Here is a 23155-nt window from a genome sequence, read left to right as displayed (position 1 = left end):
CATTTAAGGCTGCAGACCTCCTACTCACTGGAACCCCACGCCGGTGCTTGAGTTTGTATTGTATGTAACCTAGACTGATTTTCTGCTTGGGAGGCTTGGCTTCTTCACTTCCCTCAAGAATAAAGGATAATGCAAAGATCTATTGAACAAGGTTTTGGTTTCTCTTGCAACGCTGTAGCTTGACCTGTCTGTCTTGATGTGCACCCTTGTAGGGGTCAGCTGCAAAGCTGGCAAGCCTCCCTGTTGAGGGTAGGCAGGTGCCTGCAGACAAATGATACCTAGGCCTGCTGTGTAGGAGCATTAATGTCCTGTGCTGCAGCAGTGGGTTCAGCAAATCGCTTTTCCAGTGGATTTGATTGGCTAGTACCTAGGAAGCGGGCTTTTGCAGAGATACCCAAAGTTGAATGGGTTTTTTAAACCATTGTTGTAGACAATGGGAAGGTAGTTTTCCCTCTTCGTGTCTATTTCCCTTTCAGATAGTTGCACCCAAAAGACAGCTGCTTTGTCCAAGCTCCTACTTTGCTCCTCTGTTAAAATAAAAACAGGGGTCGACTTATGTCCCACTCCTGAATACATGTAAAATTTATACATAAATATCTTCTATGAAAATGATTTGTAATCTGTAGACATTACTTGGGAGATGTCTTGAGACATAAAAACCCATCTTTTGGGTTGACAGTATTTTGTTTTTCTCCAAATAAATCCAGTTTTAAAGTTGAAAAGAAGAAGAAGGAGGAGGAGGAGGAGGAGGAGGAGGAGGAGGAGGAGGAGGAGGAGGAGAAGGAGAAGGAGAAGGAGAAGGAGAAGGAGAAGAGAAGGAGAAGGAGAAGGAGAAGGAGAAGGAGAAGGAGAAGGAGGAGAAGGAGAAGGAGAAGGAGAAGGAGAAGGAGAAGGAGAAGGAGAAGGAGAAGGAGAAGGAGAAGGAGAAGGAGAAGGAGAAGGAGAAGGAGAAGGAGAAGGAGAAGGAGAAGGAGAAGGAGAAGGAGAAGGAGAAGGAGAAGGAGAAGAAGAAGAAGAAGAAGAAGAAGAAGAAGAAGAAGAAGAAGAAGAAGAAGAAGAAGAAAGAAAACTTCCCAGGGACAAAACACACTAAAATAACAATTTAGTGTTATTGATTAAAAGTTAGATGAAATCCTAATGATATGCCCCCAGGTTTGATGTAGGAACAAAACCGAGATACACATGGGTGTCATAAACAGTCTGAAATGAAAAATGAAGCCCTGGATCAAACAGTAGCACTAGTGAGCCAGCCTCCCATTTGCAAAGCATTCTGGGGGCTGGAGAAATGGCGCAGCACTTAAACTGGGGTCAGGTTTCAGTATAGTTGGCTCACAATCCCCTTTAAGTCTACCTGCCAGGCTCTCCCAATCTCTCTCTCTCTCTCTCTCTCTCTCTCTCTCTCTCACACACACACACACACAGAGAGAGAGAGAGAGAGAGAGAGAGAGAGAGAGAGAGAGAAGGGGGAGGGAGGGAGAGGGAAAGAGAAATCCTTTAAAATGTAAAATGCAGTGAGAGAATAGTGTGGAAAGAGACACAAATAAATCTGGGAACTTAGTAGATGACAAAGGTTGCATTCTTTTTCCATTAGGTAAAATCCAAGCCTCTCCCAGGGACTGACTGAGATAACGAGTTGTTTGGACAAAAAGAAAACTGGGGTTCTGCCTCACTATTCCTGTCGAAATCAACATCTCTTTACTTCTATATTTACCAGTAGATACTTGGATCTCCTTCTAGAAATACAGACCAATAGTTGTAATCTCCCAGGAGGAGACAGATTTGCTAGGAGTGGTGGCACTCACCTCTAATCCCAGCACTTAGGAGGCAAAGGCAGGCAGATCTCTATGAGAAGTTGGTTCTCTCTGAAAAACCACAAGATACTCCAGGTCTCTTGGAAGTGGAGTTATAGTCAATTGTGGGCCACCATATGGGTGCCGAGAACCCACCCAAGGACCTCTGCAAGGAGCACCAAGTGCTGTTCACCACTGAGCCCTCTCCAGCCCCACACCTCTCTTTTTCTATTTTTTCATTTTATGATGAGCCTGCTGGGTTGTGGTGTCCAACTTTGATATGATAGCTTTTGCTTCATCTTATATTCTATTCTGTCCATTCTTTTCTAATGAGAGACAGAAAGGGTGTGGTTACAGGGGGAGGAGCTGGGAGCTGTTGAGGAAGGGTAAACTGATAGGCTGGATGTATTATACAAAGATAGGATCTATTTTCAATAAAAGAAAAAAAGCAGAAAAAATGAGACAAGGTTAAGAACATGCTCTAATTTATTAACATGATTGTAAATCTAAGTTTCTTCAGAGCATTTACTGCTAGCTTACAGGCAATTCTGCTAGGCTCTTCTTGGGACCTCACAACAGCTTGAGCCATCATCTGCCTCTCCACCAGGTACACCAGATGAGCCAGGTGTGCCAGAAGTACCAGGTGCGGGCAAGCCAGGTGCAAGCCAGGTGCAAGCCAGGTGCAAGCCAGGAACAAGCCAGGTGCAAGCCAGGTGCAAGCCAGGTGCAAGCCAGGTGCAAGCCAGGAACAAGTCAGGTGCAAGCCAGGTGCAAGCCAGGTGCAAGCCAGGAACAAGCCAGGAGCAAGCCAGGTGCAAGCCAGGTGCAAGCCAGGTGCAAGCCAGGTGCAAGCCAGGAGCAAGCCAGGTGCAAGCCAGGTGCAAGCCAGGTGCAAGCCAGGTGCAAGCCAGGTGCAGCAGCAGCATATGAAGACTGCTTGCTACCCTAGCTCTTCCTCCTCTTTCTCTGTTCCCATCCTGTTCTTTCTCTGGCCAGCCTTTCTTCCTCTCTAGTCCTTTCTGTCCTTCTCTGCCCTGGTGGCGCTGCTTACTTCGGTAAACCTGTACCCCTTCTACAGATCCTCAGTTCCCTCCCTTCCCCCAAATAAATCTCCCTTATACCAGGTCTGTCACATGGTGTGATTTCTTAGGGAGACACCAAGGTATGGACCTACCGGGTACCCACAAAGGCTCTGGTCACATATTTCATAACTTTGGTGCCCAAAAAATTGATAGGCTCTCCTTGTACTTGTACTCCCCGCTGAGAGTTTAATTCACACATGGTAGGATCCTGGGCCCCTATCTCCAGTCTGCCTGCAACAGGATCTCTTTCCTGCCACCTGACCACTGGAGTTCTCCACACACCAGACAATGAGAGAGTTTTCCCTTCTGGTCAGCAAAAGGACTTCCCTGGAGGAGGCCTCTCTTCTACCAGAAGCTCTCTCTCCCCCCTCCCTCCCTCCCTCCCTCCTTCTTGGCCCCAAGTGTACCGAATCTGCTCAAGCATCTGTTCTCTGTTCATCCTCATGATGTACTGGGGACAGCATACCATGACAAGAACTGCCTGCAACAGGCCAGGATGGAGACATCTCAGAAGCCTGTAGCAGCTCCTTGTAGAAAAAGATGGTGTCTGGGACCCTGAGAAGCAACAGACACATCCCTCTAGGGGACCTGCCATCTGAAATAAGGGACTGCCTACAGTAGGCTGGGATGGAGACATCTCAGTAGCCCGAGGCAGCTCCTTGTAACAACAGTTGTTCCCATTTCTCCTAACCTTAGCCCTGGACAATGGCTGTATAGATTTCATTTGTGCGTGACTGCTCTTCAGTTGGCCTCGGTGTGCATAATTAGTCTATTATATCTGACTATCCGACTTTCTGCACCTTCTGCTCTGGTGAATTCTGTGAAGCTAGATGTTCCCTGATGTAATGATTCTTAAACAAAACTCGAGGCATGGGGCACAGCACGGCACAGTCCTAACGGCCCAGGTGTGTGCTGTCGGCTCTCATCTTGGAAACAATGCAATAACTGCACAATGGTAGTTCCAGATTCATGTTTGACTTGCAAAGAAAATTTGAAGAAATCATGTTTAGAAATATTAGAAAACGAAACAGCACATGCTGCTAGAGTCATACAGGTTCCATTACCAGAAAGTAAAGGAATTTAGTAGAGTCATGAAAAAGCATTAGTACAAGAGACACAATCATGGGATAAGGAAAAATGGAATAAGGGAACACAAACACTAGATACTTTAATTCAGAAAGAAAAACTATTGAAGTTATAAAACGAGTTTTGTACAACATTTGAGAGCAGTTATTTCCTTTGGATATGTATGGATAAGAAAGTATAGAATACATAAAGTTATACATTAGTAAAACTAAGTCAAAACACTGGGACTCTTTTTTTTATAATTAATCCAATCCTTTAATATGTTTAGAAATATATTTTTAAGAATTATTTATTTTATGTATATGAGTACACAATAGCTATCTTCAGACACACCAGAAGAGGGCATAGGGTTACAGATGGTTGTGAGTCACCATGTGGGTGCTGGGATTTGAACTCAGGACCTCCTGAAGAGCAGTCAGTGCTCTTTACCACTGAGCCATCCCTCCAGCCCCCAACACTGGGACTCTTAAAAAGAGTCATTGTGTGCAGTGCACAGAAGCAGAAAGCTCGCGGAGCTGCTGAGTTAAGGGTTAGCTTGACTCTTTCTGGCCAGTGCCCGGCAGCTTTGCCCATGTCATTTATCATTAGAGCTTCACAGGGAAAATGCGTGTAGCTGACCTGGGGGCTCTGAGCGCTGAAGTATAATAAGTCAGTCAAAAGTTAAAGTTTAAATTATGATAAATTTGCAATTATTATTATTTTGCCCACAGGCCTGGGAAGAGGGGAAGCTTGAAACTTTGGGGAACAATTGTGATGCTTCATTCTTTGTGGGATGTGGTTATTCTTTTGAATTTGATTCGGCAATGATTACGCAATGTCTCTTTTTTTTTTTCTACTGGCTTTTGGAGTAGCAATAAAAGACTGGGACAAGAGAAAGGTGAGAGAGTGAGTGAGGAGAGTGGGGTGTGTGTGCGTGGAGAGGGAGTGTGGAGTGAGAGAGCGAGAGTGTGAGGAGAGTGTGTGGAGTGTGTGGAAGGAGGAGGAGGAGGAGGAAGAAGAAGAGGAAGAGGAGGAAGGAGGAACTGCACCCCCCTGCCCAGAGACTTAAGGCCCCAGGGGGAGGGGAGGCCTAGCTGGGGCAGGGGCAGGAAAGGACATCCTCCTGGAGACATGGGGGAGGAGGAATGGGATGAGAAAATGTGGGAGGGCCAACGGGGGTAGGGGAGACAACTGGACTATAAAAAAAAGTAATGAAAATAAATAAATAAATAAATTTTTTTTTATAAAATCTACCATATCTTTTACTAGAAAAGCAAATAGGTTTGCCTTGCTCACAGGCCTCAGATGTAACTTTTTGCTATTCCTTTTTCTGAAGAAACTCACTTTGTAGTGACTTCCTTCAGTGATCAACCACCTGTGTCTCATGGTTAAGTAACCAGATAAGAAAAAGATACAAAATTTATTTAGGGTCTGAGGATACAAAAGCTTAAGTTATAAGGATCTAAAAAAGTGTTTTGAGAGTCAAAGAAGGTGTTTTGAGGTTGGTAAATGCAAGTTATGAGTGCTGGAAGATGTAAAAAAACTTAGGCAGTGATTAGAAAGTGATTTAAGGGACATAAAAGAAATGAAAAATGCTTCCATTTTCTTCCCCTCACTATGCTACTGTTATATTCGGACTTTGAAAGTTCAGAGTTTTAACATTGACCAATGGCATTCTGATAAATTATTAGCTTAACTCTAGTAAACATGCCAGTATACAATCAACTATCATAGTTACAAGTTCCAGATGTTAACTTTCCTTTGGTTGTCTTTTAAGTATAGACTTAAAAATGTTTCTCATTGTGCTAAATGTATGTACACCCAGTCTTCCGGATAGAAGGGGAAAGCCCCTCTTGCCCTTCTGCTCCACGGAAGGTTTTTGTCTTACTGACCACACCTTAAATAGTGTCTTAGTCAGGGTTTCTATTCCTGCACAAAACATCATGACCAAGAAGCAAATTAGGGAGGAAAGGGTTTACACTTCCACGTCTCTGTTCATCATCCCCAAAGGAAGTCAGGACAGGAACTCACATAGGGTATAAACTTGAAGGCAGGAGCTGATGCAGAGGCCATGGAGGAATGCTGCTACAGGCTTGCTTCCCCTGGCTTACTCAGCTTGATTTCTTATAGAACCAAAGACTACCAGCCCAGGGATGGCACCACCCACAAGGAGCCCTCCTTCCTTGATCACTAATTGAGAAAAACGTCTTACAGCTGGATCTCATGGAGGCAATTTCTGACGGGAGGCTCCTTTCTCTGTGATAACTCTAGGTTGTGTCAAGTTGATTCACAAAACCTGCCAGTTCAAACAGTTCATGCTTTTAACAAATTTATTTCTTTTATAAATTTAAAAGAATTCTTGTAAACTTCAGGAAACTCTTGGATCCACCTTTCATGGATCAAACGAACTCTACCTGGTTAAGTACTCCTGTCAATCAATAGCATACGTTTACTACCTGTTGCTTATTCCAAATGGTGGGATTACCCCCACACACACACCTCACTCCCACCCACCATTGCCTGGTTTTGGTGCTTCCCTACCCCACCTACCAAGACCATGGGCCCAAAGGTTTCAAATGTATACCTAAGGGGGGCGGGGTGTGAAACCCTTTCCCTAACCTACTTAACTTTATTTTCTATTACATATAATATGTCTATGTATTTCAGCATCCTGCCAAGTCAAAATGCTTACTCAAAATCTGCATTCAGGATAGCAGCAGAGTAGCTACCCACAGGTGCTCCAGTCTAGCCTCACAGACTGTTCCAACTGGGACACCACAGATGGTGCTACAGTTCCTGGGGAGCAGTGAAAGAGGCAGCTGCCCCAGGACTTGAACAACCTCCTAATTTTCTTAGGGTCCCTAAATACAAAACTCATCCCAAAGTCAGCAGGAAGAAGTCTAAAGAACAGGATGAGCTCACTCTTGCCTCACCTGATTCCTCCTTCCCTAGTTCCTCACTTTAAGCAAAAAAGGGGGGGGGATGTTAGTTTGCAGGAGAGTTCTCTAGGCTCCTCCCAGGGAGAAACCTATCAACTGCTTGCATCACCTGCACTGCCAACAGGTATGTGCCAAGAGCAGCAGAGGCAGCCTCTCTCCCTCTCCCCCTCCCCTCCCCCCCACCCTTCCCCATCCCTTTCCCCTCCCCCTCTCTCCTCCTCCCTCTCTCTTCCCACATATTCCTGGCCAGTCTGTCTTCCTCTCTTTCTGTCCCCACCTCTCTGCTCCTTTCTGTCTCCCACTGCCCTTTCTTCAGGTCTTCACCCCCCTCCATTCCCACGAATAAACCTCCCTTGTACTAGGTCTGTTTCATGGTGTTTATTTCTCAGTCACACACCATGGCATGGGTCCTCCAGGTACCCCCACCGGCCACCAGACTATATTTCATAACATTTATAGTTAGGAGAAAGGGCAGCCACACCTACTGGTAGGTACAGTAAAGAGTATTTCTATTCTGTGGTTATCCTGAAACCCTGAGAGCCTTCCCCAAGCTTGGATTGATTAGCAGTGAGCAGAGATCACCTTAAAGATTTAGGAGAACCAAGTAGTTGACTAAAGTGTCTTCTTGTGACAGGAAAGGTAGTTAAGGTGTAAAGTTCATCAATTACAAGCAAAGGCCATAGGAGCTATCTCATCATCTTGTCAAGGCTGCACATATACGAGGCTATGAGAAAGAAAATAACGGTGACTTCTAATCCAGTGATAACGATATATGGTTCAGGGACTTGTGCCATGATGAAAAGGTCATAGAAGCCACAGTTAAAACCTAGAAGGAGAAAACAAAGACTTAGTCATGGATCATTCAGTCGGCTTACTTACTATGGGAAGGGTGTGTGCATGTGTGGTACTGGGGACTGTATCCAGGGTCTCGGGTATGTGAGTGCTGTACCGTGAGTTACACATATCCCAGCCCCAAAATGAGGTCTAAAACCAGTAAGATCTCCGTCATACGCTGTAGACAGGAGAGGCGTGGCCAACATGTGTCCTGAGTCCTGCTCATGGTTTAGATGATGAAATGACCTGTTCAAGTGCAGCTAAGCACTCCACTGGGCTGCTCAGGTCTGTCCCCTCAAGCGCCTGTCTCCCTTCCCTCTCAGTCTGCCCCCTCAGCCAGCTCTTCTCCTGTCTTCCTATAGACATCTGGGTTGTCTTCTGTGAAACTCTCCCCACCCCAAAGCCCTTTGCTTTCGCCTCTTCCCCAGACAAGCCCTGCTTGCTTGTTTGTTTGCTTGTTTTCTGCTTCTTGCTACTTCTCAAAAACATCTGCATCCTGGCTGCCTAGAATTCTTCACCGTCCACTCCCTCACAGTTGCTTAACTCTTAGTAATCTGCAATCTCCTATTGAACTTCAGTTGAATGTTGCCATGAGGGGAAAGATGAAGGGGAGGGTGGGAGTGGAAGAGGAGGAGGAAGTGGGTAGGAACACTGTCAGAAGAAAAAGAAATCTATGTGCATTTTTATGTAATTCCTCTTACTAAACACATGGCCAGCTGAAGTCTGGAAACAACCTAAATGATACCCGTTAGTGAGTGGATAAAGAACACGTGATCAGAGCTGGGAGGTATGAGAGGTCGATAACTTAGCACATGTGAAGGCCTTTGTTAATTCCCAGAAACACATGGATGCACACATGCATACATACACATACCACATACATACATGTATGCACACCCACACACATGCTCAGGGATACACAGGCATGCATACACACACACATACACACACAAGTGCATACACTCATGTACACACACACACACACAGGTGCTCACATGCATGAAGGGCAGGGAAACAGGTCTATCCACACAATGGAATGTTAGCAAAAAGAATGACGTATTAATATGGATATACTATTGACATATGGCATAGATGATTCTCAAAATAAATATGGAAGATGACAAGATGAGTAGACAATATGTTATTTGTCAAAAATTCTAGAAAATAAAAGTTCACCTGCAGTTACAGCAAAAGCTATATTTATACAAAACAGAACTAAATTTTATAGAAAATATAGTTATAGAAAGCAGATGAGTGGACCCCTGGGGCTAGAGTAGGCAGGAAAAAGGGATTACCGTGGCCATGAGGAACATTTTAGAGATTTGGGTGCCAATCATGTGCCTCTTAACAAACAGATCCACTCTGGGAAATACATTGAGTGATTTTGTTGTGCAAATTATCATAAAAATATAGACACTAAGATGGCACTGATATCACCAGGTGACATCATTGTCCAGGACTGCTATTATATAAGCAATCAGCTCAAAACTAAGAAGGTTTGCCATGCATAGCTATATTGATTAGCCCAATTATAGCGATAAGTTTACAGGTATATATCTGTGTCCAATTTTGATCAAATGACATGCCCAAGGGAAATGCAAGTATCTTTTTCCATTAACTATGGTAATACAACCTGCTAAAATGTAAATTTATACATGTACTTCCCTTATCCTAAGGCCTCTGAAGTGTCTGAATTGAAGAAAAATGTCGAGGAAACAAGCCACCGCAGCAACACCCATGAGGATCTAGGAAAACAAATGACTGTTCATTATTTGGGGTTTGTACCAACAAGAAAGGCACAGATGCTCTCCTTGCCTTTTATCAGACATGATGCACAGTGTACCCCTCAAGCTTCCTGATCCTGGACCCTAGGTCTGCCATCTCTGGTTTCATGTCCAGTGGCCCCACATCTGTTTTCTTTCTTCTCTTCTTTTGACATACATGGAGGTCAAAGGTAACTTTACTAATTTCCTAAACACCACCTTAAAAAAAAAAAACAACTGCCTTGATCATTAAAACTATTTACTAGGCAGACCTTGGGTGCAAATTCCACAGCCAGTCCCAAAACACCCAGAGGAAGCTCCATTGCCAGGCGCTCTACACACCCAGGATCATAGGATCAGAGGTGCAAAGGACACAATATTTGTCCCAACACCTGGGAGTAACTGGGACCAGCCAGACCCAGGCACACAAGAACTCTGCCCAACCAGTGGCATGGGTTCTCCTGCTCAGTGCCCTGAGCAGACCTTGGGCACAAACTCTGCAGCCAGTCCCACAACACCCAGAGGAAGCTCCACTCCCAGGTGCTTTTACACACCCAGAATCCCAGGATCCCAGGAGCTTGGTCACACCAGGATCTCAGGTTCCCAGAGGCAGCTTGACTCACAGGAGCTCTGACACACCCAGGAACTCAGGATCACAGGATCCCAGAATCACAGGATAACAGAGACACCTGGACTCTGAGGAGTTCTGACACAACCAGGGTCACAAGAAGAATAGGCTCCAGCCAGATACAGCAAGGGCGGGTAGCACTAGAGATAACCAGATGGCAGGAGGCACGCATAAGAACATAAACAACAGAAACCAAGGTTACTTGGCATCATCAGAACCCAATTATCCCACCATAGCAAGTCCTGGATACAGCATTACAAAGCCCTGGAGTTAGAAAACCTAGGAAAAAGATCAGGAGTCATAGATGCAAGCATCACCAACAGAATACAAGAAATAGAAGGGAGAATCCCAGGTGCAGAAGATACCATAGAAAACACAAAAAGCAAAAAGCACCTAATCCAAAACATTCAGGAAATCCAGGACACAATAAGAAGACCAAACCTAAGAATAATAAGTATAGAAGAGAGCAAAGAATCCCAACTTAAAGGGCCAGTAAATATCTTCAACAAAATTATAGAAGAAAATATCCCTAACCTAAAGAAAGAGATGCCCATGAACATACAAGAAGCCTACAGAACTCCAAACAGACTGGATCAGAACAGAAAGTCCTCCCAGCATATAATAATCAAAATACCAAATACACTACACAAAGAAAGAATATTAAAAGAAGGAAGGGAAAAAGGTCACGTAACATATAAAGGCAGACCTATCAGAATTACACCAGACTTCTTACCAGAGACCATTAAAGCCAGAAGATCCTGGGCAGATGTCATACAGACCCTAAAAGACTATTAAGTGCCCTCCCAGGCTGCCATACCCAGCAAAACTCTCAATCACCATAGACAGAGAAAGCAAGATATTCTATAACAAAGTCAAGTTTACACAATATCTTTCCACAAATTCAGCCCTACAAAGGATAATAGATGGAAAACACCAACACAAGGAGGGAAAATACACCCTAAAAAGCAAGTAAGTAATATTTCAACAAACCCAAAAGAAGGTAGCCACACAAACATAACAGGAAGTAACAATCACTTTTCCTTAATATCTCTTAATATGAAATTTAATATTACCAACATATCCCAATCGATTGAAATTCAAAACTATGAGGAACTAGATATTTGTTGGCTCTCTCTAATTTGGTAATTGGAGAAATATGTTTAATAATGAACAATCCATACACATTTTCTGCTTATTTGTACATGACAGCGTCTTGCTATGTACCATATAATTAATGGTCTTGAAACCATGCTTTTTTATATCTCAGCATCTCTATAAGTAGGATTATTTATTTGAGGTTTTTACACTATACTATGGTTTTCAGAACAGCTTACATATTGCAAAATTATTTATACAGCCAAAAAAAAAAAAAACCAGAGACAATTTGGGAGGTGGCCTGTAAGAGAACAACAAAGAGTGAGACTGAATGCTTTGCTTTATATTTATAATTATTGTATCAATTTTGAAGATGACCGCACTCTTTCTGAGGTGAATGCTTTTCAAAATCATCACAGACAATGAACCAGAATCTTACCCTCACCCAATGTCCATGTCATCCTCAAAGCAAAACCATTGTTCACTGAAAGAGTTGATGAACAACTTCATGGATAGACCATCTTAATACACACACCATTTCTTAAATGAATGTAACCTGTTCCCTGTGGGCTGAGAATGATGACAATCACTCAAGTCAAATAGCTTTGACCATAGCAGGAAAACTGTATCCAAATAATTGTGCCTACAATTTATCCCTTGGCACAGCAGCATTGTCAACTCTTAGCTTAGCCACTATGGAGGTAAAATCCTTTACTGATGTGAGGGACATTGAAGTACAGCCTTATTACAATGAACTCCAATGTCTAAAAGTTGTGCTTATTTTGGGTTTGTACCACAGTAAGAGCCAAGATTTTAAACTCTACTAAAAACAAAATGAACAAACAAACAAAAAGACTTTATCTTTTTATGTTCATTTAATAACATGCCCATAATTTTTATGATTGGTAGAAAAATGTATTTTATTAAATATAATAAAAAATTAAAATTAAAATTAAAAAAAGATATTGCATAAGAAAAAATGTATTCTTTTGGTTTGGTTTTTTTTTTTTTTGGTTTTTTTGAATTTGTTTTTTTCAAGACAGGGTTTCTCTGTATAGAGAGAACCTCTCCCAGTTCTCACTCTGTAGACCAGGCTGGCCTCAAACTCAGAAATCCACCTGCCTCTGCCTCCCAGAGTGCTAGACTACAGGTATGTGCCACCACCGCCCGGCTAAAAATGTACTTTCTAAAAAAAATAAAATAAAATATTTACTAACTTCTTCACTTTGCCTCCAAGTTTTATTTGTTCATTTGAGACATGGATTCATACATCCCAATACATCCCAGGCTGGCCTTGAACTCACTATTGAACCAAGGATGGCTTTCAACTTCTGGTCCTTTGCTTCTACCTCCTGCATGCCAACATTATAGATAGGCACAAGGCACTACAGTAGGTTTTGGCAGTGCCATAGGCACTCTACAGGATCAACTCCCTCCCAACCCCTGACGCTAGATTTTGTTTAACAGTGATTTGGGGAAATCCACAGCTCAGCAGAAAGCACCTTACCATAGCGGTTAAGTAGGGCTTTGGCAATAATCGTCTAGCCTTCAAAGCAAAGTATATGCTGCCTCCGAGGAACACGCAGGAGAACAGGCTGTTGAAGATATCCTGAAAGTGGGAGAGAGAGGTGCTCTTAGATCGCTGTACCACATCCACCCTGGAAACAGCACTGTCTCCTCCATGGAACCATTTTCAAATGCCTCCCTCCCCCTGCCCCCGATCATTTAGCATAAAATATTTAAAGGCAGTGACTCTCTGCTGGCCTCTGTGAGTGGGGCACAAAGTCCCTCAGGAGCCACCTCAGGTGCCACCATCTTGTCTACATAATCCCTAATCCCGTATGTATCTAGTGCCTGTCAATAATCATGTAAATAAACCAGAGCCAGGCCACTGCGTGGCCTCTCTGTTGGGCTCCACCCCCTCATCATCTCTGTTCTCTCCTCTCAGGGGCAGCTCTGTCTTCACCCCAAGCCCTGCCTCACCCCTGGACCTCCGTCTCCTAGGGCTTGCTCCTCCATCAACTCTCTTCCTTTGCTTTCCTTGGGGATTTGCCTCTCCCTTACTGCATACAACCTTTCTTCTCTCAATACCGAACGTGAGGGTGGTGATAAAATAATAAAGAGAATTTTTAAAAAAAAAAAAGCCAACCCAAATCTCTATTTGTACCCATCGTCCCATTTTCTATTACTTTTTTTTTAAAGGTCTAAATTTTGTTTTTAATTTTAGTGGGATGTTCAATCTCTCTGCCAATACTCCTAGGTACTCTTGGAATATTCTGTCCGACTGTATTTTAAAAGAAAAAGGGGGTTGGTTGGTTGGGTTTTGGTTTTGTTTTTTGTTTTTATGTGTATGAGTGTATTGCCTGTTGTCTTACTTTGGGTTTTATTCCTGTGAATAGACACCATGATCAAGACAACTCTTATAATGGCAACATCTTATTGGGGATGGTTTAGAGGGACAGTCTATCATCAATGTGGGAGCGTGGCAGCTTCCCGGCAGGCCTGATGCAGGAGTTCTACAGCTTCATCTGAAGGCTGCTAGGAGAAGACTGGCTTCCTCAATCAGGTAGGAGTAAGCTCTCCAACCCACTCCCACAGGGATACACTTCCTCCAACGAGGCCTCGCCCACTCCAAGGAGGCCACATCTCCAAATAGTGCCACTCCCTGGGCCAAGCATATTCAAGCCACCACACCTGTTTGTATGTAGTCATAACGATTCTGATTCAGTTCCCAGGGAGGTCAGAAGAGATCATTGGCTTCACGGGAATAAGACTTACAGGAGCTCGGGAGCTGCCTGGGTGCTGGGACCCTAACCCAGATCTACTGCAGGAGCAGCGAATGCTCTCCACGGTTAGCCATGTCTCCAGCCACTGTCCTAGTCTTCTTCAATGCTACCTCTGTTATATACAAGTCACAGGATGTATAGAAGTCTGGATTCTCTGATTAACTTCTGCATTAATCTGCTCAGCCCACCATTATAAAATGCTATATACTGGGTAGCACAAACAACAGATGTTCCTCTTCTCAGAGGTCTTGGGGTGGGACAACCAAGATCAATGACCAGAAAATCTGGTTTCTGCTGAGAGTCCTCGCCCTGGCTGGAGACAGCTGCCCTTCCCTCTCTGTCTTCATTGGAGAAATGAGAAGGTGGGTTTGGAGCAAGCCAGAGATGATGATACTGTCTCTTCACTAATATTCATTTTGAACCAGGATCCCAACCTTAAGTTTTCTGTTTTCCCTTCATTGCTTTCTCAAAGGCCCAGTCTCGGGGAGGACACAGACATTTGACTTGTAACAATTCCATGAGTGAATTCCTAAGCTAGCACCAAAGCTTTGGTTTTTTTTTTTGTTTTGTTTTTTTTTATTCGATATAATTTATTTACATTTCAAATGATTTCCCCTTTTCTAGCCCCCCCACTCCCCGAAAGTCCCGTAAGCCCCCTTCTCTTCCCCTGTCCTCCCTCCCACCCCTTCCCACTTCCCCGTTCTGGTTTTGCCGAATACTGTTTCACTGAGTCTTTCCAGAACCAGGGGCCACTCCTCCTTTCTTCTTGTATCTCATTTGATGTGTGGATTATGTTTTGGGTATTCCAGTTTTCTAGGTTAATAACCACTTATTAGTGAGTGCATACCATGATTCACCTTTTGAGTCTGGGTTACCTCACTTAGTATGATGTTCTCTAGCTCCATCCATTTGCCTAAGAATTTCATGAATTCATTGTTTCTAATGGCTGAATAGTACTCCATTGTGTAGATATACCACATTTTTTGCATCCACTCTTCTGTTGAGGGATACCTGGGTTCTTTCCAGCATCTGGCAATTATAAATAGGGCTGCTATGAACATAGTAGAGCATGTATCCTTATTACATGGTGGGGAATCCTCTGGATATATGCCCAGGAGTGGTATAGCAGGATGTTCTGGAAGTGAGCACCAAAGCTTTGTAATCAATCAGATATCTGATTGAGCAAATCCATTCCTCCAAGTTTTATCCTTTCAAAGAATTTTACTTGCAATGTTTTTATTAACTCGTGTCAGTTATACATAACTATGATTTCATTGTATTTTCACATATGTATATAAAAAAATTTCATCTCTTGGCCCTTCTCCCTGTCTGTCACCTCCTCTCTGTTCTTCCAAATCTGGGTATTCTTGGATACTCTGCTCTTCCCAACTATCCCCACATTCTCCTCCTTCTTGTGCCTCTGTGTGTGTGTGTGTGTGTGTGTGTTCATGTGCACATGCACACCTGTGCCCCAGTGAGTTTCACTGTGGTTGTTTTGGGAGCATGGGTGGGGATTTGTATACAGAAGCAAAGAATCTTACCAGTGGCTACACACTGAGGAAAATGTCCTTTCTGTGTCAATCCTGTGACTACAAAAAAATCTCTTAGGTCAGCACATGAGCCCCTGAACTTCCACGGAGGGTGTTCATGGGCCAGATCGTGTGCACAGAGCCACAGCCATTGTGAATTCAAGAGTGTAACTGCCTCCTCAGTCACACCTATGCACCAGAGTTCACCCTTAGGCAGTTGTTTCTGCCCTCTCTATGGTAATAATTTCACACCTGGGAATACAGCATATTTCTCAACTTGTTTAGGTTTTCCTTTGATATCCATTAGCCAGATTCCATAATCTTGCCATGAAGCTGAGCTTGTCTTTCCGCAGGTTTATTCTCAGACACACGGTAGACCCTGGATGGTGTCCAGGTCACATTTGTTACTGTTCTCTGCTAGCATGCAGGAGCACTGCTGTTCAGGTCCTGGAAATCTTAATCACTTATTTGGATAATTGTGGCTGCAGATTCCTCTGTTTTCTCTGCAGAGACTCTCGTTACATGGGAGCAATGCTTGTTTCTCTGCCCCAATCTGCACACACCTGGACTTTCTTGTCACATTATACTCAGGTTGCAGTTCACTAGCAGACAGAATCAGCAGGAGTTTTAAACAAAGCCTTCACCAAGAAAAGCAATGTTGGATAGACACCTCTTATTAAGATCAGATGTGTCCTTGATGCCTAGTTTGTTAGGACTTTAATTAAAAAGTTATTATTGATCATTACCAACTAGGTTTCCTGCAACTTACAATATTTTTGTTGTAAATACAATAGAGTAAAAAGTGTACTGATAGAATTTGAAGACAAAACCATCCTTGCAACCCTAACACGTATGATGTTTTCTGTCATACGTTGTTCTGATATGCTGCTTGATTTGGTGTGCTGACATTTTATTGAACATTTTAGTCTCTACTTTCAATGTGAGGAAGACCTATATTTATTTTTATTCTCACATCTGCTTTCAAGGTGGAATCCCTATCATACAGAATATGATACAACCTTCAAAAAGAGAAAGAAGAAAAGGAAGCCAAGGAAAGAAATGGAAAGACAAGAAGTGAATCTTACATGTGGCATTCTTTAAGCATTTGACAAAAACAGCATTTCAAATAAGTGGGGGAAAGATGAAATAATTAATAAAAGCATAACAGGGTTATGACCTTGTCAAATTATTTAGTTGATGATTAGGATAGTCAGAAGCCTTGCTTCACAGTGTACCTCCAAGTCACTCAAACAGATCAAATGGCTTAAACACAACAAATAATAAGTTACGCAATGAGAAAAAAAATATGTTTGCAGGTAAGTCACCTCTGGGTGTACCTGTTCATCTGTTTATTTGAGCTGTTTTTGTAAGTTATATTTTTATAGCGTAAAAGTTAATTTCAAGCCGGCCAGTGGTGGCACACGTCTGTAATCCCAGCACTGTGGGACGCAGAGGCAGGCAGATTTCTGAGTTCGAGGCCAGCCTGGTCTACAGAGTGAGTTCCAGGACAGCCAGGGCTATACAGAGAAACCCTGTCTCGGAAAAAAAAAAAAAGAAGAAGTTAATTTCAACTTTCCTATATTTTAGCATTAAGGGTTTTTTCCCTCATGATCTTCTAAAGCTTTTTTTTTTTTTTTTTTTTTTTTTGATATTTGCACTATTTTCTTTGGGTTTTTTGTTTTGTTTTGTTTTCTTCCTTTTTGAGTTGTCTATATTCCTCACTCCTGCCTAAGGACCTAGATTTTCGGTTTCTTCCTCCTCATCCTCCACCTATTCCTCCTCTTCTTCCTCTATCTTTTTCTCATTCTCCCTCCTTCCTCTTTTTTGACCTTCTCTTTCTATGTAACCTGGTTGTCCCGGGACTCACTCTGTAGACCAAGCTGATCCATCTACCTCTACCTCCAGATTTCTGCAATTAAAGGTGCGGGCCACCGTGCCTGCTAATTCTTTTTTTTTTTTTAACCCCTCGCTATTGTTGTTTGTCTCCTCTTTCGTCAGCTTTAGGGTTACCTGTTTTCTTTTCGTTCGTTGTTTTGTTTGAGATAGGGTCTCATGTCTCCCTGGCTAGCCTCACAATCATTGTGTAGAAAAGGATAATCTTGACTCTTTGGTCTCCCTGCTTCCCCTTCTGAGTGCTAAGATTATAGAAACACACAGCTGCATCCAGCTCGTGCAGTGCGGAGGATCAAACGCACTTATCTGAACAGGTAAGGCAAGTACTCCACTAACAGGTAAGGCAAGTACTCCACTAACAGGTACATTCTCAGGCCCAGAGCCTCAGGCATATCTTTAATCCCCTGTTTTATCTTGGTATTTTCTTCAGACACTTGATTTTATTTTTCCTTTTGAGTCAGGCTCTCATGTTGGGACAGGCATGTGTAGGTAATAATCTAGCAACCTGGGACCCATTTTGGGTTGGGCTATGTATACATTCCTATTCTGTGGGCTTTTAAACTTATTATTGCATTTTCTGTGCATGTTTTGCCTGTGTGTAGGTCTGTGTACTATATGAATGCTTGGTGCCTGCAGGGTTCAGAAAAGGTGCCAATCTCCCCGCAACTGAAGTTAAATATGTCTGTGAACTGCCGCGAGCTAGGAACTGAACCCTGGTCCTCTGGAAGAACACCCAATGCTCTTACCCTCTGAGCTAATCACTGAGCCATCTCATTAGCCCCATACATCCCTCGTCTAATAATGCATTTAACACCGTAGAACTCATCTGCATGTAGGATGCATATATAGTCCTCTCTGAACAAAGCACCTAGCAACCTGTTAGCAACCTCAAACCATCCCCTGCATCAAAGTCCTAATGGAATAAGTTTCTCCTTCCTTATTAATGACTTAGACAATTTCTTTTTCTTGTTTTTGTTGGGTTTTTTTTGTTGTTGTTGTTGTTGTTGTTTTTAAAGATTTATGTATATGAGTACATTGTTGCTACCTTCAGACACACCAGAAGAGGGCATCAGATCCCATTACAGATGGTTGTGAGCTACCATGTGGTTTCTGGGAATTGAACTCAGGACCTCTGGAAGAGCAGCCAGTGCTCTTAACTGCTAAGCCATCTCTCCAGCACGACTTGGACAATTTCTAAGTAAAACTTATCCAGTATTCTAGAGAGGGATATGGAGGGTAGGAGAGCTGATCTGGCCTAAACCTTTTTTGGTTGCATGTGCGATAAGCCAAAACTGAATGTTCAAGAGAAAATTTTAGCAAGAATCTTGTATTTCCCATCTAATGAGTATGCATAATTGGAGTTGCATGTGATTAAAATCATTAAAATTAAAATGCATTGTGGGAAGGAACATGTTTTGTGAGCAAGTGCTTCCATAATCCAAGCCTATTGGTCAAACTAGAGACCCACCCAAATGACTCCCTTTGTACCTGAAATCCTCCTGCACTTGAACCTCATAAAGGAAGTCTCAAACAATAACTGAAAGAAGCCCCCAAGTAATGACTGGGGTCTTGATAACATTCACTCCTGTAGTGGCTATCAATCTTGAAAGTGTATATCCGGGGCTGGAGAGATGGCTCAGTGGTTAAGAGCACTGACTGCTCTTCCGAAGGTCCTGAGTCCAAATCCCAGCAACCACATGGTAGCTCACAACCATCTGTAAGGAAATCGGATGCCCTCTTCTGGTGTGTCTGAAGATAGCTACAGTCTATTTACATATAATAAATAAATAAATCTTAAAAAGAAAGAATGAAAGAAAGGAAGGAAGGAAGGAAGGAAGGAAGAAAGAAAGAAAGAAAGAAAGAAAGAAAGAAAGAAAGAAAGAAAGAAAGAAAGAAAGAAAGAAAGAAAGATGTCCCTATTCAATGGTTTCACTTTGAATAGACATTATTCCTTACTTCGCAGTCTCTGTGGGCTTGAGTAAAAGGTCAAGCATCTAAAAATACCTTAGCCACATAACTCCACCACTGGTAACACTATAGCCCAGGCTAGCCTCAAACTTAGAATGTAGCCAAGGCTGGCTTTCAAACTTCCTTTCTTGTTCTTGTTTTTGTTGTTAAAACTGGGTTTCCTTGTGTATCCTGTATGCTTGGAACTCACTCTCTAGACCAAGGTGACCTCAGATTCAGAGATCTGCCTGCATCTGAATCCACAATGCTGGGATTAAAGGCATGTGTGACTACCACTGATTGCCCAGTGTCATACCCTTTTTTTTTTTTTGTCTGCAGGTATTTAAACAGTATTTATTATTTTCTGACACCTCAGCTCATCTATGATCTTGAAGTGTCAGAATTCTAATCTTCCAGCTTGTTGCATTTATTTATTGTTTGTAAAGATAAATCTTTTAAAATTTTTTTCATTTATTTAATGTATGAGTGCTCTGCTGCATATACATCTGCCCGCCTGCAGAGGGAGCCAGATCCCCCTATAGAAGGTTGTGAGCCACCATGTGGTTGCTGGGAATTGAACTTGTGACCTCTGGAAGAGCAGCCAGTGTAACCACTGAGCCATCTCTCCAGCATTTATATGCACAGTCTATTTTTGTACAATTTCAGGATAGCCTTAAACTCGGTCTTCCTGTCTTGATGTTGAGTGTTAGGATTACAGACATATACTATCAAACACCTCCTATGTTTGGCAAATTTGATTCTTAGTTTGAGGAAGTCAAAAGGAAGACTTTTAAAAAGTCAAGTGTATCACAAATCTCTTTGTGCTTTGGCTGTGGTTCTGCATTTATTTCTGTTATGAACTCTAAAGATGTAAACCTAATGTCATCAGCACAAGGCATAAGATGTCAAGGCTCTGGGCAGCAAAAATTCAGATTCCAAACCACTTGGGAGGCAGAGATGGAGAGAGGAAGAGATCGAGCCATCCTGGTCTACAGAGTGAGCTCCAGAACACAGAGAAACCCTGTCTGGAAAAACAAAACACAAAACAAAACAAAGAGCCCACATCTATGTGAAGGGAGGGCTTTAGCTTTCCAAATCTCAGAGAGAACCCTCCCACCCCATTACCACAGGTCAGGTACAGATCAATGTTTCGTTCTTCTTAGTGTTGGCAAAATGTGATGTCTACCTTGCCCATCTCTCTCACAGACGCGGGATTCTCAGAGTGCTGCTTTAATTTCCTGAGACTCTGCTTGGCTTCGTCTTGCTTAAGAGGCTACGTACTGGCTAGTTTTATGTCAGCCTGAGACAAACTGGAGTGATCAGAGAAGAGAGCCTCAACTGAGAAACTCTAAGGTATTTTCTCAATCAGTGATCTTTAGGGAAGGGTCCAGCCCGTCATGGGCGGTGCCGTTCTCGGGCTGGTGGTCCTGGTTCTTTACAAAAGCAGGCTGAGCATGTCATGGAGCAAGCCAGCAGGCGAGCCCCTCCACGGCCTCTGCAGCAGGGCCTGCCTCCAGGTACCTGCCCTGTGGGAGTTCCTGTCCTGACTTCCCTTGATGATGAACTGTGATGTGGAATAGCTGAATAAACCCTTTCCTCCCCAAGTTGCTTTGTTTATGATGCTTTGTCTCAGTATTAGAAACCCACACTAAGACAGGCCTTACCTCCTCACTTGAGAGTGTTTGAAAATCCGTATCTCAAGTTCCTGAGATGGTTCCTCAGGAGTCTACATCAAGCTGACAGCTTATATCATCACTGCTCCTGTTTACCACCTCTAGAATGCTGGCATCCTCCCTCTATACACTCCTCTTCTCCTCCTCCTCTCCTCCCTCCCTTCTTTCATTCCTCCCGAATTTCCTTTCCTTCCTTTCTACCTTCCTTCCTTTCTTCCAGTTTAACTGTTTAGTTAAAGCAATATTGGTTATACTCCTACACATTTTGGAGTGCCTCTAGGAGACTGACTTGCACAGATTGGTGTTCTTTGTTTTTTTACTAAACTGAAGGAATCTCCTCAGCTCCTTCCTTCCCTGAGCACATGGCCTCCATCGTTACACTTTGTCCTCTATGCATTCTGCTTCCAGAGGCTCTTGTGCTCTCTTCTCCAGTCCTTCTGTCCTAGTGCTCTTCCTGAGGACTCATGAACCCTGGACACTAACAGCTTTTAACAAGAGGGAAGGATAGGTAGGTGGTTATGGCTAACAGAAGCATATTTCATTATGTTTGAATCTTTTTTTTCCCTTACTGTGTCCTAGTTGGTTGACCCCAAGGGCTAGTTGTTTGTAACGATCAAGGTGAGTTGGAACATGTGTTCACTGCCTAGAAGGGAGTTAGGGGGACATACTCAATGATTCCATAAGTGATATGACGGTATTCGGGTCCTGAGTCCTAAGACACAATGACAAGATTCTATGCAGTCGATCTCCCTAGAAGTTTTTGCCTCCTGTGGTACAGGTGAGGGAGCAGAGGGATGAAGACTGAGTTCACCCAGCTTAGCCTTACCCATTGGATGACTGTTTTAGGTAAACCATGCTTCTGGAGAAGCATTTTTTATTTTCAGAGACTGACACTTTCCACCCCCCCACCCCCACGTGATTGACATTTGCTTCATTTTACTGTACAAGTTTATGCAGAGCCTGATTTTCTCTTTTGAATCCTAGAATGATATCCCAATGAGACATACGCCAGCATTATCAGGAATGGCTGGTTGTTTATGCCTTCTCTGTTTCTGAAGACAGACCCAATGCAGCTACATTTTGGGAGCCTCTCCTGCCTGGCTTTCCCTCTCCAAGCCAGCGTTCCAGCCTGCGCACCAGTAGAGGTGGTGAGGTTCTCTTTTTCCCAGTCGTTCGAATGGGACTCACCTCACCTTCCTACCGTCTTTACTTACCGTCATGGGCCAGAAGATGAAGGCAATGTATCGGTTGATGGCAAGGGTGTTGAGGAAGATGAAGAATATGTAGATTGCGACTTCCATACTGAGGACCAGGATCAGGATGGGATGTGGGACCATCGCTTCAAAGTGGTCTAGTGCACTGACCAAGCAGCCCTGGGTGGGAAAATAGACACACCTGAGCTACTGCGAGCACTCTACACTACTTCTGAGGGCCTCTCCCATCCCAACCACACTTCGTTCCAATCCAGTATACCAAAGTCGCAAGCTTTAACACGGCATGTCCCGCTGTCCAGAACTCCACATTGCTATCTCTCAATTCAAACAGATAGCGTCGAAACCCTTTTTTGGGGGTTGTGTCCTCCTTGGCCGGAGCTCCTCTGGGCCGAAATGGAAACTTTACGGCCATGGTTGTTAAGAGAAGCTCTCAGCTTCCTACCGACCAGCCTTGTCTGCAGTCCCTGAACAGGCCCAGCTCAAGAGAGAGCCTGGTGTCTCCCGACCTGTTCAAGGGTGGCTCTCAACTGACCACCGGGACTGCAGAGTTCCAACGCTTGTCTTGGCTGGCGCGCGCCCAGCTCAACGAGTGGACCAGCAGGCTCTCCTCCATCCAGCAGGGACCAGACAGTCCCACCCTCCACGCACCGGCATTCGCTGAGCCCCGCTGGTCCTAGCGAGGCCTTCCTTGAAAAGGAGACCCAGGTTTGTGGCTATGGCTCCCACTCCCTGGGGTCCTTTCCCTCCCGACCTCCTGGGGCAGCCTTGTGGAGCAAGAGAAGTATAACTCTCGCTCGCAACTCTTGCAGAAGGCCACGCGAGAAAGCAGAAGTGTTGCCGACTTAGAAGCAGTGCCTTTGGGCTCACACTCACGAGGGCGTGGGAGCTCCGTGGCGGCCTGGTGGGAGTGATGATAC

The 23155-nt window shown here is 43.6% G+C and overlaps 1 protein-coding gene across 1 annotated transcript; it reads right to left on the bottom strand.

The window, feature by feature from the left end:
- Window positions 1-7627: 7627 nt before the first annotated feature.
- LOC127672107 (CKLF-like MARVEL transmembrane domain-containing protein 2A) lies at window positions 7628-22650 on the bottom strand. Its single transcript, XM_052167310.1, has 5 exons — window positions 22498-22650; window positions 22239-22397; window positions 12704-12805; window positions 9372-9455; window positions 7628-7702 (listed from the first exon to the last, which is right to left on the bottom strand). The coding sequence occupies exons 1-5, from the start codon at window positions 22648-22650 to the stop codon at window positions 7628-7630; spliced, it is 573 nt and encodes a 190-aa protein (XP_052023270.1).
- Window positions 22651-23155: the final 505 nt, after the last annotated feature.

This window comes from Apodemus sylvaticus, chromosome 21 (genome assembly GCF_947179515.1).
Source record: "Apodemus sylvaticus chromosome 21, mApoSyl1.1, whole genome shotgun sequence".
Lineage (NCBI taxonomy): Eukaryota > Metazoa > Chordata > Mammalia > Rodentia > Muridae > Apodemus > Apodemus sylvaticus.
This window is presented reverse-complemented; position numbering and strand designations above follow the sequence as displayed.

Excerpts from the sequence above, each read along its gene's own strand:
- LOC127672107 (XM_052167310.1), bottom strand. The coding sequence starts at position 22,650 with ATGGCCGTAAAGTTTCCATTTCGGCCCAGAGGAGCTCCGGCCAAGGAG. Across the intron at positions 12,806-22,238 it reads TCATCTTCTGGCCCATGACG|GATATCTTCAACAGCCTGTT; the intron begins GTAAGTAAAGAC and ends TCCCACTTTCAG. Across the intron at positions 7,703-9,371 it reads GAGGCCTTAGGATAAGGGAA|GTTTTAACTGTGGCTTCTAT; the intron begins GTACATGTATAA and ends TTCTCCTTCTAG.